The sequence below is a fragment of the Nannospalax galili genome, unplaced genomic scaffold, assembly GCF_000622305.1.
Source record: "Nannospalax galili isolate Female #2095 unplaced genomic scaffold, S.galili_v1.0 scaffold281, whole genome shotgun sequence".
In the NCBI taxonomy this organism is placed as follows: Eukaryota; Metazoa; Chordata; class Mammalia; order Rodentia; family Spalacidae; genus Nannospalax; species Nannospalax galili.
The window spans coordinates 7,716,493-7,735,229 of NW_008349068.1; the positions used below are offsets into that span (position 1 = coordinate 7,716,493).

An 18,737-nucleotide genomic window follows, 5' to 3' on the forward strand; every position below is an offset into this window, starting at 1 on the left:
CAGATTCCCTGGAACTGGAGTTACAGACAGTTGTTAGCTGCCATGTGGGTGCTGGGATTTGAACCTGATCTTCTGCAAGAAGAGTAAGCGTTCTTAACCACTGAGCCATTTCTCCAGCCCCAATTTTTAAAATATTTTTAAAGACTGTATTAGTAAATGATCAAAGATAAAAATCACAAAAGAAAATAAAAAATACTTAGATATGAATCAAATGAAAGTTGAACATGTCAAAACATGAGATATATAGTAAAAGCAGTGCTAACATGAGAATTTATAATTAGCAATCTATTATTTAAATTTAAAAACAAAAAATACCTCCACACAGCAATTTAATTTTACACATTAAAGAACCAGAAGCTTGCACATGCAGCAGCTTAAGTGAGTTCAAGATTCAGCTTCACTTGTAACACACTACCATGGCATTGCTGCTGGAGGGACAGTGGACATTAAGACTGAGTTACAAGAAGTATTGGAGATGACTCTCATTCACAATAGCATGACATACAGAATTAATGAAGATGCCAAAGCCTTAGAGAAGTGGCAAACCCGTAATTGGGTGTTTGTATGATGGATGAAGCCTATTGGTGGAAGCACAAAGAGCTGAGAACTTAATAACCTAATAAAGGTTGATGATAACAAAAAACTAGGGGAATGGGTAGGTCTCTGCAAAACTGATAGAGAGAGGAAGCCCTGTAAAGTGGTTGGCAGCTGTTGTCTGTAGCAGTTAAAGACTGGAAGGAATGTCAAATATATCAACAATGAGTACTTCAAGTGGAAGAAATAACAAATTTCAAAACTTTCAAACTTGACCTTAGGGCTAGAGAGATGGCTCAGTGGCTAAGAGCACTTCCTGCTCTTCCAGAGGACCCAGTTTGGTTCCCAGCATCCACAGAGTAGCTAACGTATGTCCTTAACTCCAGTTCCAGGGGCTACAAGGCCTTCTTCTGGCCTCACAGAAGCCAGGCATAATATGGTGGACTTATATTCATATAGGTAAAACACTCATGCATATAAAATTTCCAAAATAAAATCTTAATTTTTTTAATTGACCCTATTGCTGAAGACATCACATTCTTGAGTCACAGAACATGGAAAAATCAAACTGGTACTGACCTCAAACCTTCATCCCTACCAGCTAGGTTTCAGTGCTGGAAGGTGCTATGTACACCATCAGGAGAGAAAAGTAATCATTAATCTTACCCACACTGTGAATCCTTCATGTTACAAGTATGATTAGCCTAGCAACACATGACCAGTTGGTCCAATGTGGCATGGATATCATGAGAGTAACCAAATATTGGCTGAATTTAAGGCAGACTCCACAAGATGATACCCATACTTGGCACCGTTACTGGGGCCAAGGACCTGTGGCTAGATAAGCCATAGACCCTAGGGGAGATCCTACTACTGTTATTCTGTTAAATGGACATAATATTAAATTGATTACTAATGACTCATCTTTACACCCACAGATCAGTGCGTATGTTTCTTTCTGCAGTAGATGGCAATTAACACACAGCCCCACAACTGGTCAACATGCAGAGAATAAGAGACTGGTGTGCTGAGCTCCAAATGGGACGTCTACATCACACCCCTCCCTCTAAGCTCAGGGATCAGTGTTGAAGAAGTGGCAGAAAGACCATAAGAGCCAGAGGTATATATGACTACAACAAAACAGTATTTTCTAGATACAATAGGACATATGACCCACAGCAGTTATAACAGCATAAGACCTGCACAAGCTCAAGTCAGACAAAATCCTCACATGGGGGTTGGGGGAGAGATGGACACAAAGCTCCACCTCTAGCTAAGGAGCTTTTGGCAACCTGTAGTTACTGGGAGAGGGAAAGTCAGTTTTCTTTAAGAGTGTGACCATTGGTATACTGACCATGCTCCAGATGATGGCCCCATAACCCAGAGTATTTGGGGAACACAAATTGGACTTTATTGGGCATAAAAAAAAAATAAGACACAAAGTAGGCATGTAGGGAGGTAGGGGTGTATCCGAGAGGGGGAAGGAGTTGAATATGATCAAAATATATTGTATATATTCTCAAAGAAGTAATAAAAATCCTATTTTTATAAAAGAACCAGTAGAAGAACAATCTAAACAAAGAACTAACAGAGATAACTTAAAGTGAGAATAGAAAAAAATAGGCTCTATGAAAATAGCATCAATTTATAGAAATTAATGTATGAAAAATTTTAATGTAAGCTAGCTACTTTAGTGAAACTTCATGAAATTATTTTGTGTGAAGAAATGAGAAGAAAATATACCCATAACAATTTTAACAGAAATAAAAGAATATAGATAATACCTTGGAGGCCCGAATCTGCCTGTGAACATCTGTTAGTTGCTGGATTTTGTATTCTAGCTCTGAGATCTGGGCTTGAAGCCAAGTCCAACGGCTGCCGACTCGTGCTCTGTCTACAAGCCACTTCCATTCAGTACTAGAATTACTGTAAATAAGACAGACACTATTAGTCAAAACACAAAGGCAATTAAGATGTCAGAGGCTGCTTAATAACATCCTTGACTACTGTCATAAAATCCATTTTTTCCACATATCTAACTATAGAAAAGGGCAGATTGACTTCTTATCAAAGAAGAGATTTGATTTCCTTACCTTTCTACCTACAAATACTGGGTTTTATTCAATATTATGTATCCAGCAGTAGGATAATCATTATTTAATACTTATTAATGATAAGGGCCTAAATATGAACAGGCCAGTATAAAAAAGGATACATGAATGACAATCATAATACCCTGTAAAATTTGCTGCATAAAGCTTTTATATGTAAGTAGATGTCAAGTATTGGACAATCCATTTGAACTACATCTGAAATACAATAAACTATAATGTAATTGATTTAACTATGTAATTTCTACTTGTTAAAATAAGTATCACTGACTACCTAAAACTTAAAAATAAGATTGGTCAAAATTTTCAAAACTTTGAATTATCTACTACATTTCAAATAATCATTCCAGATACATAGGTCTTAGGACGTTTACTATGATAAACATCTTGTTAAAAACTTAATTACCAAGTTCCACAATTCACAGAACTCAAAGAATTTATAAAAAGGTATTTTTTCATGCATACTTTGAAATAAATATTGAAGCCTACCTTCTTTTGGCAGGGACAACTGCTCTAATCTGTAGTATGTGAGATTTCAAATGAATTATTGCATGAAAATATTCTCTTTATTTAAGTGTTTCAATGTTCAGTATGCATGCTGATATGTATGTAGTGCCTGCAAGTACTCTTAACCCTTGAGTCACCTCTCCAGCCCCTCATGAAAATATTCTAACCATTTCACCTAGAAAAATAAATATTTGGAATTATACATGGAGGGGAGAGAGGGAAGGGAGAGAGGCAAAGGAGACAGGGAGGGAGGACAGAGGGAGGGAGGGAAAGAGAAGGGGATGGGGCAGAGGGAGAAAAGAGGAAAATGAGAATGAGAATTAGGGGATATAGACAGTCAAGGGAAAATCAGAAACTGAAGGTATAACAGAGTTATAACTAGTTAACAATAAAACATATAACTTATTTTTTAAACTTATTTAAAATGTATTTATTGTCAAAAATCATAGAATGTATACTATCAATGAACCATAATGTAAATTGTGAGTGATAATGATAAATCTATATAGGTTCATCAATTATAGCAACTGATATAGAGTTGCTACAGAGGGGGAAGCTGTGGGTGTGTGAGGACAGAGGGCAGAACTCTACTATGTTCTCAAGTTTTGTTGTGAACCTAACACTGCTCTAAAAGCTAAAGTTTATGAGTTTAAAAGATGCATTATATAATAAATTAAAGCTAGAGAAAATAAGACATACATTTCTATGAGATAAACAGAAGACAATTATTGTAACTTTGTTACATTGAATTTAATAATTAAAATGGGATTTTATGCCAGTATTTCCAAAAAGCTATAAAAATATCTTTTTTGGTCTTTTTGAAGCAGGGTTTCCCTGTAGCCCCAACTGCCCTAGAACTCACTATGTAGACCAGGTTGGCCTTGAACTACAGAGAACTGCCTGCCTCTGCCTCCCAAGTGCTGGGACTACAGGCATGCACCACCATGCCTGGCTTTATAAAATATTTTAATTGCATGTAATATGAATGAAGATACCATATGCAATAGGATGTCTCTACTAGTAGTAGTAGTATATTTTCAGTTCACAGTATTGCAGTTTAGCAAATTCTGCACTAAAATTACATTTTTAAATTTTTTTTGTATTTTATATGTATGAGTGTTATGCCCGCATGTGTGTAGGTGCCCCTTTGTCATGCAGTATCCACAGAGGACAGAAAAGGGTTTGGAATCCCCTGAAACTGGAGTTACAGTTAGCTGCCATGTGGGTGCTGGTATTCAAACCCAGGTCTTCTGCAAGAACAGCAGTGCTTTTAACTGCTGAGCCATCTCTCCAGCCCCAAAATTACATTTTTTATGAATATGGGCAAAATGAGACAGAGCCTATTTATAATTCACTATTCACAGGTAATATTTAGTAATAGTAAATGTCAATTATAAAATTTAGAGAGGAGGGCAAGAGCCATACCATGCACAACTTGCATAGGAGAAATAAACTGGATTTTAATGCAAACTTTTGGAAGCTATAGGCAAAGAAATAGCAAAACTATTTTCTGAAGCAATGTGGCTAGTAAAGCATTATAGTGAGACATAGCAAGAAGATTCAGTCATAAGCATTTGATTGTGGTACAAATTGTAGTCTCTAAATACCTCATGTGCTACTCCTACATTTTCTAGCCTTCTTTGTACTTAGGTTGGAGCCATGTGATAAGTAACTATCAACAGACTGTGACCAAAATGAACAGTCTCACTTTTAGTATACATGAGGACTTCCAAACCACTAGTACAGATTCTATAGCTACAAAATCATTCTAGGAGGAGGATATCCCAAATCATTCTGGCCTTTAAAACACTGGGACTAAGATGCTAATTCAATTGTTATTCAATATAGCCTGTTCTGACTAAAACACTGAATATGAAATAGCTTGGACTGAGAAAAGAAGATAAGCAAGATCAAGTAGGTAACGTTCATTTAAAGCTGATGGACTTAGAGAAGTTCAGTGTGGAAATAACTACGAGGAAATCAAAGATAAACTGTTTCATTATATTTTGCTCCAGTTAGAAAATTTCCCTATAACATGCTAATTTGGCTGGCTATGACACTGATGACAAATGATCAAATATAAAAGGGAAATATTTCATTTTTTTAATATTACAGCTCTGGTGAAAATATTGTTACTGACGTTAGTATCACAAGTCATTTTTATGTTCATATATTCCATCAAATTACACTGACAGAGAAATTGCAAACTAGATTAAATTTACATGAACTAAATAATGCTGAAGCTTTGTAATATGTGGGATGAGCTTTTGCAATAATTTATCCTACATTTTAATAGGAATAAATAAAAGCCTGTTTGCTGTGTGTAAGCATGGCAGACAAGCTTTTTCTCCCAAAATACTTTGTTGCTTGAAAACTACTTTTCTTAAAAATAATTAAGGTTGTGAGGAGGGAAAGGAGGCTATACAAAGAACTATGGGAAGAAAGGGGAAGAAGGAGCTCAAAAGAGGTGGGACCACAGCATATAGGAGTTACACGGGAGAAATGGCGAAAATGACACTTTTAGATGGGGAGGGCAGGGAGAGAGGATAAGACATGGAGAGAAAGAGGAGAGATAAATAGCACCTAGCTAGTATAAAAAAACAGAGGGAATGGTGTTAGTCCAAAACCCTACTGAAAAATTGCACTTATAATATCCCTACATGAGTACAGCTGAAGACTACAAGAAGCAGTGCCAGACAGGAGAAACCTTCCTTTGAGTTGTTGGCCAGGGTAATCCAAGAGACTCCAAAAATTACACAGGTTATTGCCACAGTCCTTGATTGCCTCCCAGAACTTGATGGTAAAACCCTATTGTTAAAGACAGGACATACTTTGGACACAGGATTTAAAGCAAGGCTGGAACTGACCTGGAAGCCACCTCCCCTGGAGGCTGCCTCTCATAGCTTTGGAGAGCACTATGCAAGCTGCGAAGGGAGAACATTAGATGATGGTCCAACCCCAGTTTCAAGGCCTAAAAACCACATCAATGACCAGCACAGCAAACAACATTGGTACAGTACTGGCACTTTTATCTTGGGGGCAATCAACAGCTACCTAACTGGACTTAAAGCCCACTCAATGGGAGGAAACTCATGTGTGGAACTGTGAACCTCGCCAAATACACATAGCTGGAGAGGTCACAGATCTTAGAGAAAACTCCAAGGCTGTCACATCCCTAGACAAATGTAATTTCTTACTATGTGCAAAATATGGGTCCTTAAATTTATAGACAAGTATCCCAGTCACCACCCATCAAAGAAGCTTCTTTTTTGACAGATAATTACAGAGTTCCACAACTTGTCACATACAGAGACTGTCTGTGAATTATCCAAGTATAAGTGGCACATCTAAGATGCAATCTCCACACCTGAGGCTCACAGAACATAGAACAAGGGATGAAGAGAACACTAATGTATCTTTCAGTTCTCATCAATGAAGCTCTCTCAAGCAAGAGAGGGCCAAGGAAGCAAAAGGTCACAAGTGCCCAAAATGTAGAGAATGAGAGTCTGCAGAGTGTGGGTCCTTGGATAGTACTCATATATCAAAATTCACCCACCCAGGGCTCAGGGACCATTGGGGAAGAGGGGGCAGAATGATTGAAAGAGCCAGGGAGGAGGTGCATGACCGGGCTTCTGGGCCTCATCTCATATGAACTTACAGCAATAGTTTCAGCATGCACAAGACCCACGTAAAGTTAAGCAAACAAAAACCCAGCACAGAACTGCAGAAAGGAGCAGCAGGCCCCAATCCTAGCTGAAGAATTATTGGCAGCTGCTGGGTGACGGAGAGCTGATCTTCTTAAAGGGAGGGACTCTAGATAGGCTGACTAGATCCCAGTAGATGAACTTGCACAGAAGGATATCTGGGGACACTAACTTTATATGATAGGCCTTAACATAAATGACAGAATGTATGAACTCCACTGGGGGGGCTATGAGAGGGTGCCGAAGGGGACGGTAGTATAAAGATGATTTTTCATAAGAAATACACAAAAATTTAATCAAAAATTTAAAAATTAATAATTAAGCTTGTAAACGTCATAGATAACACATAAGTATATCATTAACTTGCTGGAACACCTGTTGTATAGAAAGTCAAAATATGATTAATGTAAACAAGTTATACAGCCAATGATGTAACTCAAATATTAGAAATACTTCATTCCCACTCTATAGTTGCCTAGAGATAAATAGGTGATATTGTAAGATACATGTGTGTATTCGTGTTTGCATAACAATACAGTATTGAGAGTGGGTTTGGTTTTGAGACAGGATCTATGTAGCCCAGATTTGTATCTTGTTAATTACCATCATATTTTGTCAAATGGCTTTTGGTATTTACAGATTTCTCTTTTATTTTTGAATATTAAATCAATTTTGCCTGTCATACTATATGTGGTATGAGTTTTAAAAATACTGTGCTAGACCCTATTTGATATTTATTATGGATGTTTTGGTGGCTATAGTAAAAAAAGATATAGATCTGCTGTTTTCTTATATTTTTGTGTAGTGTTAGAATCAAGAAAATGTTGGTCTCATCAAGAGTTGGGAAGTATTTCTTCCTCCTTTATTCTCTCAAGGAGTTTTTATAGGATTGGAATTGTTTATACATAAATTTCAATAAAATCAGTGAAAACATCTGGGCCTAGAATTCCATATGAGAAGGTTATTAATCATGAAAAGTTACAAATCATTCATTACTTGGTTCAAATAGTTGAACTGATTAACACATAATAGCCCATAATATTCTTGGATTATTCTATTAATATATGCAGTATCTGGTGATTATTTTATTTCTTTCCTGATTTTGGTCACTTTCTCCTAATCAACCTAGATGTTTATCACTTCACTCTTTCAAATAACTATATTTTAGTTTCATTATTTCCATTGCTTTTATAATTGTTCCTTGCTTTCTAGTCTATCTTTTTTTTTCCTACTTGCTTTGTGTTTCATTTGCTATGAGCTTTGTAGGTTTTTAAGTGGACAACATAAACCATGGACTTCATATAATCCTTATTTTCTACATAAGCATTTAGAGTCAAACATATTCAAATCAGAATCACATCAGTAATTTAGAACATGGATATTAATAGCATAAAAACATAAACACTTATCCAGTTCAAAACACTTCTTTGATGATTTTTTATTTTAATTTTTAACATGTATGAGTGTTTATGTACCACATGGGTGCAATGTCCTCAGAGGCCAGAAGAGAATGAGGGAATCTTCTGGAACTTTGGAGTTACAGTCAGATATCAGCTGCTATGTAGGTGCTGGGAATGAAACCAAGTCCTCTGCAGGAGCAGTCAGTGCTCTTAACCACTGAGTCATCTCTTCAGCCCATCTTTGATGACTTTTTATCATCTATTATTTGGAAATGTGTGGCTTAATCCCTACATATTCCAGACCCACCTATTCACCATTTCCTTTCAGTTCCTTCCTTCCTGTAAATCTGATTTTTAAGTAAGTATGATTTTTTCTTAGCCTCAGAGCTTACTAAAATGTTTTAGTTTACTCTCTGTCCCTCACTTACTACCAGTGGTCTGACTCAGCTATGTGTATTCCCACAGATGCCCAGCAGAAATCCTACCCACAGTCCTTGGTCAGATGAGAGCACTGACCTGGGCACTGGTTCCTCATCTCACTCATGCTTATATCGAAGATGTAAAATTTGGTGTGGATGCCCAAGCTTTAATGCTTTGAGGTGTTAATATTTTAGCCCATGCTGTAGCCTTGCAATGGAGCCAAAGGGAAAACTGGATTAGTGAACAGAGTTGGGGAAGTAAGAAACTAACAAAAGACACTGTGACTGTTGCAAAGTCAATTGATTTAAAAGATAAGTATAAAAATATTGGAGTTAAACTTGTTCAAGATGCTGCTAACAACTCAAACGAAGAGGCTGGGGATGGTACCACCACCACTGCTGTTTTGGCCACTCTACTGCCAAGCATGGCTTTGAGAAGATCGGCAAAGGTGCTAATCCAGTGGAAATCAATGGAGGAGTAATGTTGGATGTTGAAGCTGTAATTGCTGAACTTAAAAAGTAGACTACACCTAGATCACTTAAGAAATTGCTCTGGTTACAATTTCTGCAAATGAAGACAAAGAAATTGAAAGCATCATTTCTGATGCAATGAAAAAAGTTGGAAGGATGTCATCACAGTAAAGGATGGACAAACACCAAATGACTTAGAAATTATTGAAGGGACAAAGTGTGAGCAAGGATATATTTCCCTACATTTTATTAATACATCAAATTGTCAAAAATATGAATTCCATGATGTCTATATTTTAGTGAGTAAAAATTTTTACTGTTTGGTTCGTTGTACCTGCTCTTGAAATTGTCAATGTTCACTGGAAACCCTTGGTCATTATTGAAGATGTTGATAGAGAAGATCTAAGTACATTGGTTTTGAATAGTCTATAAAAGTTGATCTTCAGGTTGTAGCAGTCAAAGCTCCAGGGTTTGGAGACAACAGAAAGAATCAGTTAAATATATGGCTATTGCTATTGGTGATGCAGTGTTTGGAGAAGAGGGGTTGAATCTAAATCTTGAAGATGTTCAAGCTCATGACTTAGGAAAAGTATTTTTTGTGAACATGATGAAAAAGGAATAACTGGTCCTACAAAGGTTGTAAGAACTGATTTACTGGATGTTGCCTTGGTGGCTTCTATGCTACCTACAGCAGAAGCTGTGGTAAAAGAAATTCCTAAAGAGAAGGACCTGGAATGAGCACAATGGGTAGAAGGGGTGGTGGTGGCATGGGAGGTGGAATGGGAGGTGGCATGTTCTAATTCCTAGAATAGATATCTAGTAGTAGGCCATACAAACATACTTCAGCTCTATAAACAAACAATTATTGAATGTAGTCTTCCTACAAACAATAATTTTGTTTTGGTAGGTTATTAAAATTCTTGTTTGCCACTATACTACAACAATCATTAAAGTGACAATAAGTTGGTGGTCTGAAGAAAAGAGCAAATTAACAAGTAAGCTTAACTACCGGCAAAGGAGAGATTGGCTCTGGTATTTTCATATGTAACTTACTAGATGGGAAAAAAAAAAATGGAAACATTTTCAAAGGAAAATTCTATTAGCAAAACCTATCACAAAGCTAACTTAACTAACTCTGTGAGTCAAATCTGCACTTAAAGTAATCACGGTAAGAATATAGTGCAACCACCAATATTGGTATGCATATAGTCACAAAAGATACTGAGAATTCCAGTGTAAAGTTGGATACTCTAAAGGACAAAGGAAAAGAGTGCTACCCCAGAAGCAAAATTACAGCCTTACAAAGACCTTACTCCACCACTAAGCAAGAATTACTATTGTAGAGAGCAGAAACTATTGTGCCTATCTCCTTATTTTTCTCTTTGCCTTTAGAGCTGTGTGATGTTGCCTGCATGTTTACGTATGCACCTGTGGTGGTCAGAGCACAATGAGTAAATGCAGGAGTCTTTTCAGATTGTGCATCTTTTTTCTTCTTTTTCTTTGATATAGGGTCTCACTGTGTAACGCTGGCTGGCCTGGAACTCACTATGTAGTCTAAGCTGGCCCCAAACTCAGAGATTCCCCTCCCCCACCTCTGCCTCCCAAGTGCTAGAACTAAATAAAGGTGTGAGCCACTTTGCCTGGCTCCACTTCATCTTTTGAGACAGAGCCTCTCACTGATTGGTCTGTAGGTCACCAAATGGTTAGAATCTGGTGGGCCCCTCCTGTTCCACTACACAGAAGAAAGACAACTAAAGTGCATATCTGTACCCCTCTCCCAATATCCGGGGCTGTTTTTTCATTTTTTGTGGTTTTTGAAACAGAGTCATACTTTATAGTTCAGATTGGTCTTAAACTCACTTTTTAGTCCAGACTGGCCACAAATTCATGATCCTTCTGCCTATTAGCCTCTAGAGTGCTGGGATTATAGGCATTCACTTTCATATTTAACATTTTGATAATAGACCCCCCTAAGTTATGGTTGAGCCCAGTGCAGTACTGCTAGAGACTTGATTTCCCAGTCTGAAATGCAGTTAAGCATCAAAGTTTTTTACAATAAGATGTGAGGCAAAATGATCTGTATAACTGCTACATCATGCCATTAAACTTAATTGAATGAGCAGACCCTTAAAAGTGAGGTGTGGAAATGAGATAAACAGCAGGCAAGAGGATGATCCTAGGAAGATAACAAAGCCAACAGGTCCCCACCAAATCCCATGAAGCATGCCTAATTCTTAACTGTTGAGTGAGAGAAAAATAAGCTGTACGTATGTGGAGGTCTCCTTTATGTGACAGTTTATAGTTTAATAAATCTCTCCTTGAAAAATACTTTATGCCACTGGGATCAGAAGGTTAAGCACTTAAAAGAGTTGGAGGAAAAGGAGAGTGAGTTGAAGGCCATCATAAAAGAAAGAAAGTGAACTCTAGGAATTCTGGCATGAAGATAAACCAAATTAAGAAGTGAGGTTTAAATGTCCGAGTACAATTTCAAACTGGAACTTAAAAGGGGCTTTTCAAATATAAATGAAAGACCAGCACACTGCAATACATTATGCAATTCTGCCTAGAAGTCTATCAAATCTCATTGTGTAAATTCCTTAAATTTGTAGTATTACTCTAAAAGAATTTACACATCAGCCATGCAAATTTAGGTCTACCATCTATACCCCTCCTCAAGCCCTCTCAACCCTAAGAAACAGAGAAAGGAGAGGTTGGGGTATTTTTGTACGTACTGTAGTCACTACTTTCCTTCTTTCAAATAGAAGGATTTTGGGGACTCAGTGGTCCATTAGGTAGTTTCACTGTCATAGAATTCATGGAAAATATGGAACACTGATAACTATGGTTAAAGAAACAAAAGAACAATGAATTTTTAAGCAAATTGAACCATACTTGCAAAAGAACAGGTCAACAAACATTTGCCAGTGTGTGTGTGTGTGTGTGTGTGTGTGTGTGTGTGTGTGTCTGTGTGTGTGTCTGTGTGTGTGTGTTAAAATATAACAAAGAGATCTGTACTTGAAGCCCTGGAAGGACAAATTTAAAATAGGTCAGAGGAAATCTATCTTTTTTCTAAGGCACTGTATAGATTTATTGATAGTTCTGCCAAATACTCTATGGCCCTAGAAAGAATGATAAAAGATTATTAAAACTACTCTCCCATGGGCTGGAAAGATGTCTCAGTGGTTAAGAAGACTGGCTTCTCTTCCACTGGACCCAAATTCGCTTCTCAGCACCCACATCAGGTAGCTCACAATCACCTGTAACTCCAGCTCAAGGGGATCCAATGCCCTCTTTTGACCTCCACAAGACCCCACATACATGTGACATACTTGCAGACATACATATACTTTAAAAAAAAAACTGCCCCTCCAGCATCACAATTCAAAAAGATGACTAACAGTTAAAATAAAGTGGAGGTACTTCTGCAATAATACCATACAGTATATGCATTCCTGATAACTTCATATTTTGCAAAAGAGCTAAACTTAACAGCAATAATACTTAGTACCAGACAACAAAACCCTTGTAACTTTAAAATATGAAACTTAACAGTAGGTCTCATAAAAATATTGTTTCCATTGGTATTTGTACCTAAAATAAACTAGGTCATTTCTTAAAGGTTCATATCCTGGAGCTCATGCTTCTTCCTCTGATGTGAGTTCTTGAAGACTTTCAGTTCTAATAGAGACTAGTTTAATAAAAATTGAAAATACCACCTACAGGGGCTGGAGAGATGGTTCCACACTTAAGAACACTGGTTGTTCTTTCAGAAGACCCAGGTTCAAATCCCAGCACTCACATGGCAGCTAGCTAACGACTGTCTGTAACTCCAGTCCCAGAGGTTCCAACAGCCTCTTCTGACCTCCGCGGGCATTACATGACATGGGTGCACTTACCTACATGCAGGCAATACATGCATACATATAAAATAAAAATAATTTTTAAAAAATTTTAAAGAAAGAAAAAGAAAGTACCACCTAGAGATAGCATTTTTTATCAGTAAATTTTTGCCATACAAGGAAAATACTGGAGCTTACACAACTGAACCTACAGCCTCAAGAGCTTTCAGTATAGCAGGAGTATATAGCAATTTTGAAGTCAATAAGCCAGCATTTTACTAAGCTACAGGAAGGTATTTCTATAGAAGTTTTAGCATTTTGCTTAGATCTTTGGATGTTGATAAGGCTTTCTCTTTATTTGTGACAAAGCTTGACACTGAACATTCAAAAACATTAACATGTTTCAAGTGGTTTGGGAACCAGTCCAATTCCAAATTCATATTATACTGACATTCTACTAAGGTGCATACTAATTCACATTCTTAAATGTAAGAGAAATACATATGTTTAAAAGCATTAAATATTATTTTAACAGTTTTAAATGGGATGGTCCTATTGTATTTCCTCAATGCTGAGATAACATCAATTGAAAGATATAGCTTAATTTAAAAACAAATTTCTGAGTTGGAGAAATATTAATTGTATTCCTGAATTATGAGATACATCTCATTTTTAGAAACATTGACGTGATTTAAAATATACATTTGAAATGTAAGATATGTTGCATTGAAAGTACATGTAAATTTTCATTAGTCTTATTTTATAAGAATGAAAATTTAGTTTAAGGTTTTGCTGACATTACTTCCATAAAAAAAGGCCATTTATAAAATTAAACAGTATCTACAGTGTTTTGAATTTTTCAAACAAAAATCATGATTCAAATTTTTTAAATGAGCTTTATTAACATGCAAATTACAAAAATTAGACATTATTATGGCATATGGCATGATGTTTTCCTTTATGAATACAATGTGAAATGATGAAATCAAGCTCATTGTTATCAGTCCCTTGCCATACCATTTTTTGTGAGAATATTTAAGATCTACTCTCAATAACTTTGAAGTATATAATGTATTTTACTAACTATAGTCTCCATACTGACAAAAGACCATCAGAATTTATTTCTCCTAACAGAAACCTTTCCAGTGTTACTATCTCCCCGTATTTTTGCCCCCTCATCCTACAAGGGCTCTGTAAGCACTGCTCTACTCTGCTTCTATGGTTTGCCTTTTCTAGAGTCTCATTACAAGTGACATTATGCATTATGTTCTTTCTGGACTTATATTCATTTTTTTATTGACTTATGGGTTCAATTACTTCACAAGTGACATATTTCACTCTTTCCAAAGGTTGAATAACATTCTATTTTATATTTGATTGTAAGTAAATATGAAAATGTTAATGCAGAACTCAATTCAACCTATTGACTTCATTCTTTTTGGAAAGATAACCCAGAGAGAAGGACTACTGAAATATAAAAGTATATAAAAACATTTCTAACTTCCTAAAGAAATTTATTTTGCATAGTGACTGTGCTAATTTATATTACCAATAGTGTGCAAAGGCTTCCTTTACTCTGCACCCTCTCCAACGCTTCTAACTCTTTCTTATAATAGCCAAACTAACATTTATGAGATATTATTCTATTGCTTTAAATAGTACTCTTCTGCTAGTGATGTTGAATGGAATTTGTTTTTTGTTTAAGTACTTACTGGCCATTGGTATGCCTTCTTTGAAGAAAAGCCTATTTAGGTCCTTTGACTACCTTTAATTATGTTGTTTTCTTGTTAATAAAAAATATGGACTTTGGTCATTATATTCTTATCAGAAGTATGATTTACAAATATCTTCTCCCATTCTGGATGCTGTATCTTTTTGTTTCTTTTGCTATGCATCAGTTTTAGTGTGATGCAATCTCATTTGCCTATTTTTTGCTGTTGTCTGTGTTTAAGGTCAGATCCAGAAAATTAAGCTTTTCCTCTTAATTTTCTTCCTGAAGTTTTACATTTTCATGTCTTTTTTTTAGGTCTTTAATCAATTTTGAACTGATCTGAGACCACGGAGTGACAAAAGGATTCAATTCCATTATTCTCTCTGTAGATTTCCAATCACCCAACATTTAAGAGACCATCCTTTCCCATTTCTGTGCTCTTGGCATCTTTCTCCAAGACAAATTGAAATAAATGTGTGTTTGTTTCTAGGCTCCCTATTCTTTCCCATAGGTGTATGTCGGATTTTTTGTTTGTTTGTTTTTAACTACCAGTATCACATTGTATAGATAACTTTAATACATTTTTAAATTAGGTAGCGTAATAGTCCAATTCCTCCTACTTAAGCCTCCAGAGTGAGAACTGAAATTATAGACATGTTCCCAAATGTCTAGCTTAAATAAGGGTGTCTTTCCATTTATTTGTGTCTGCTTTAATGTTTAATCAACATTTTATAGTTTTTAGCGTAGACATCTTTTATCACTTTTGTTGAATTCAATCCTAAGGTATATTTGTTTTAATGCTGCTATTAAAGGAATTTTTTTTCTTGATTATTACAGTTTAAGATTAGTATATAGAAACACTGGTATCTATATGTTGATTTCGTATCTAGCAAGTTTACTAATTAATATTTCTAACAATTTTCAGGATACCTTTGGATTCCCTGTGTTGTATCATTATAAAAACAATTTGGGGGCTGCTAAGAAGGTTCAGTGGTTGAAAGCACTGGCTACTCTTGCAGAGAACCTGAGTTCAGTTCTCAACACCCACATGGCAGCTAACAACTGTCAGTTAACTCCAGTTCCAGGGTGTCTGCTGCCCTCTTCTGGCCTCCATGGGAATTATACAACATGGGTGCACTCAAATACATGCAGGCAAAACACTCAAACTTATTAGATTAAAAAAATAATATTTTTTAAATAATTTACTTTTTAATTGAATTTTTGTGTATTTCATATGGAACATCTCAATCAATCTTGACCATCTTTATACCCCCATGACCACTGGCAACCTCCAAAAAAATGTATCTGTAGGCTTTTCACATGTGGATCTTATTTTGATGAGATAAATTCCTTTTACATCTAAATTGTTAACAATTTTATTAAAAAATGACATTGAGTTCTGGGCCTGGCCCCGACCTCACCTCCCTCTGATTCCCCGGGCCTGCAGGACCAGCAGCAGGACTCTCTCCTACTATCAGGCCTGTCTCCAGGGTAAGTCCATTGTGCCATCCGCACTGTGACTCCCCCAGCCTCATTCACCCTACCATCACCGCCACCATTCTCTCCTCCATGTGTGGGCCCTGCTGCACTCCTTGTCTTGGGAGCCCCAGACACCTGGGGAACCAATACTGCTTCCTGATCCTTTTCATACAGACCAACATAGTACCTTCCCTGGGACCAAGGAGCACTGCCTGGCCCTGCCCTCACCTCCCTCTGCTTGCCCAGGCCTGCACCACCCCAGAGCCTCTTCCTGGGACACTGAGGCTGACCTTTCCTCTTCCTGATCCTTTGCATCCAGACTAACCAAGCTCCTCAGTGCAGTCCCAGGAGTCCTTGGGGCCTCTTCCTGCCCCATCTACCTTTGCATCTCTGGGTGGCATGGCCACTAGCTGCCCTAGACCAGAGTCTTTCCTGGCCAGGCTCCCAGCCAGGCCAAACACCAAATTCCTGAGGCCAAAATCATTCCTGGAGGGATCCAGACTTTAGGAGAAAGCATGAAAACATCTGACCCTCACCTGAATTGGGCCTCTGTGGGAACTCCTGAAGACAAAAGCAATCTGGCCACTCCAATATAAAATCAAAAGAGAGAACCCAAAGCTTAGAGGAACCAGCTTTTCATGCCCAAGAAGTAAACCACAAAGACACATAAAGTTCACAAAAAGAGGCAAACCCAAACTTGAAGGCCTGAGTCTCACACAAGAATCAGAAACTACAAAAGAAATTCACATGTCAAAAATCACAGAGAAAAAATAATAACATGAAAAACCAAAATAACATATCCCCACCAAATACCAATAGTCCTCTAAAGGAGTACAATGAGAATCCATAGAGATAATGCAGGACATGGAACTCAAAAGAACAATTATAAACATGATGAAAGAATTCACTGAATTTAAAGAACACACGAAAAAAGAAATCAAAGAACTGAAGGAGGATAGGGATATACTTCTGAATGAATTCAGACAAGAGTTAAAAATGAAGAAGGAAGTGAAATACTCAGTAAGCCAATTAGGAACGACAGGAGAAAGCCTCACCAATAGGATGAATGAAATAGAAAACAGAGTATCAGGACTGGAAGATAAAGTGGACAAACTAGACCGCACAAGCAAAGATTATAAAAAATTTAAGAAATCACAAGATGGAATATGCAGGAATTGTGTGACAACATAAAAAGACCAAACTTATGAATCATAGGCATACAGGAAGGAGAAGAATCGCAAAAAAAATGGCATGGACCAGATCTTCAACAGAATCGTGGAAGAAAATTCCCCAAAATTAAAGAAAGACATGCCCAAACAAATACAAGAAGCATGTAGAACACCAAACAGATGGGACCAGAATAGAAACTCCCCACTAAATGTACAAATACTAAATGTACAAAACAAAGAGACAATTCTGAAAAGCTGCAAAAGAGAAACAACAAGTCACATACAAAGGAAAACCCACTAGGATTACTGCTGACTATTCAGTGCAAACTATGAAAGCCAGAAGAGCCTGGACCAAAGTATTCACAGTTTTAAATGACCACAAATGCTCACCCAGAATAATATACCCAGCCAAAATGTCTATTATATTCAAAGGGGAAGAAAAATCTTCCATGACACAAATAAGCAATTCATGTCCAAAAAACCAGCCCTTCCGAGAGTTCTGGAAGCAATAAAAAGAGCTGAAGAAAGGAATGACTATACCAAAGGGATTGCAGAAAAAAATCCAATGAAGGTATAAATGTGGAAAAGTACAGCTATATCAAGAATGTAAAAAGAAATAAAACTGACAGGATTCAATACCCATCTTTCATTAATAACTTTAAATATTAACAGACTGAGCTCCCTAGTCAAAAGACACAGACTATGTGAATGGATTAAGCAACAAAATCCATCATTTTGTTGTCTGCAAGAAACTCATCTCACTTTCAAGGTCAGGCACTACCTTAAGGTGAAAGGATGGAAAAAAATATACCAAGCAAATGGTACTAAGGAAAAAGCAGGCATTGTAATTCTAATATCTGAGACATCAATACCCCACTGTCTCCATTAGATAGATCAACAGGGCAGAGAGTTAACAGAGAGAAATCTGAATTAAACAATACCATATATCAAATGGACTTAATAGACATCTACGAAGTATTCCACCCAAGCACTAAAGGACATACTTTCTACTCAGCACCCGATGGAATCTTCTCCAAAATGGACCATACACTGGGGCACAAAACAAACCTCAACAAATACAAAAAGACTGAAATAATCCCATGCATTCTATCATACCACAATGTAATAAAGCTTACAATCAACACCCAAAGAAGCACTAATTGCCATGTGAACACATGGAGATTAAAAAACACGCTCCTGAATGATTGATGGGTCAAAAGAGAAATTAAGAAAGAAATAAAAAGTATTCCTGGAATTAAATGAAAAGGACAATACAACATAACAAAACCCCTGGGACACACTGAAAGCTGTCATTAGAGGGAAGTTTATAGCTCTAAGTGCCTACATCAAAAAATCAGAAAGAACACAAATAAATGACTTAACATTGCATTGT

At 36.8% G+C, this 18,737-nt stretch overlaps 1 protein-coding gene and 1 pseudogene across 4 annotated transcripts in view; one reads left to right on the forward strand and one right to left on the reverse strand.

Annotated features, from left to right (window-relative positions):
* The window catches only part of Kansl1l (KAT8 regulatory NSL complex subunit 1 like), a 179,143-nt gene that overhangs the window by 126,415 nt on the left and 33,991 nt on the right, over window positions 1-18,737 (reverse strand). For all 4 annotated transcript variants that reach the window (XM_029569936.1, XM_017801379.2, XM_017801380.2 and 1 more), the window contains exon 3: window positions 2,319-2,460. In XM_029569936.1, coding sequence (XP_029425796.1) covers window positions 2,319-2,460 — 142 coding nt within the window. The remainder of the gene's footprint in view (window positions 1-2,318; window positions 2,461-18,737) is intronic.
* On the forward strand, window positions 2,750-17,321 carry LOC103744469 (annotated as a pseudogene).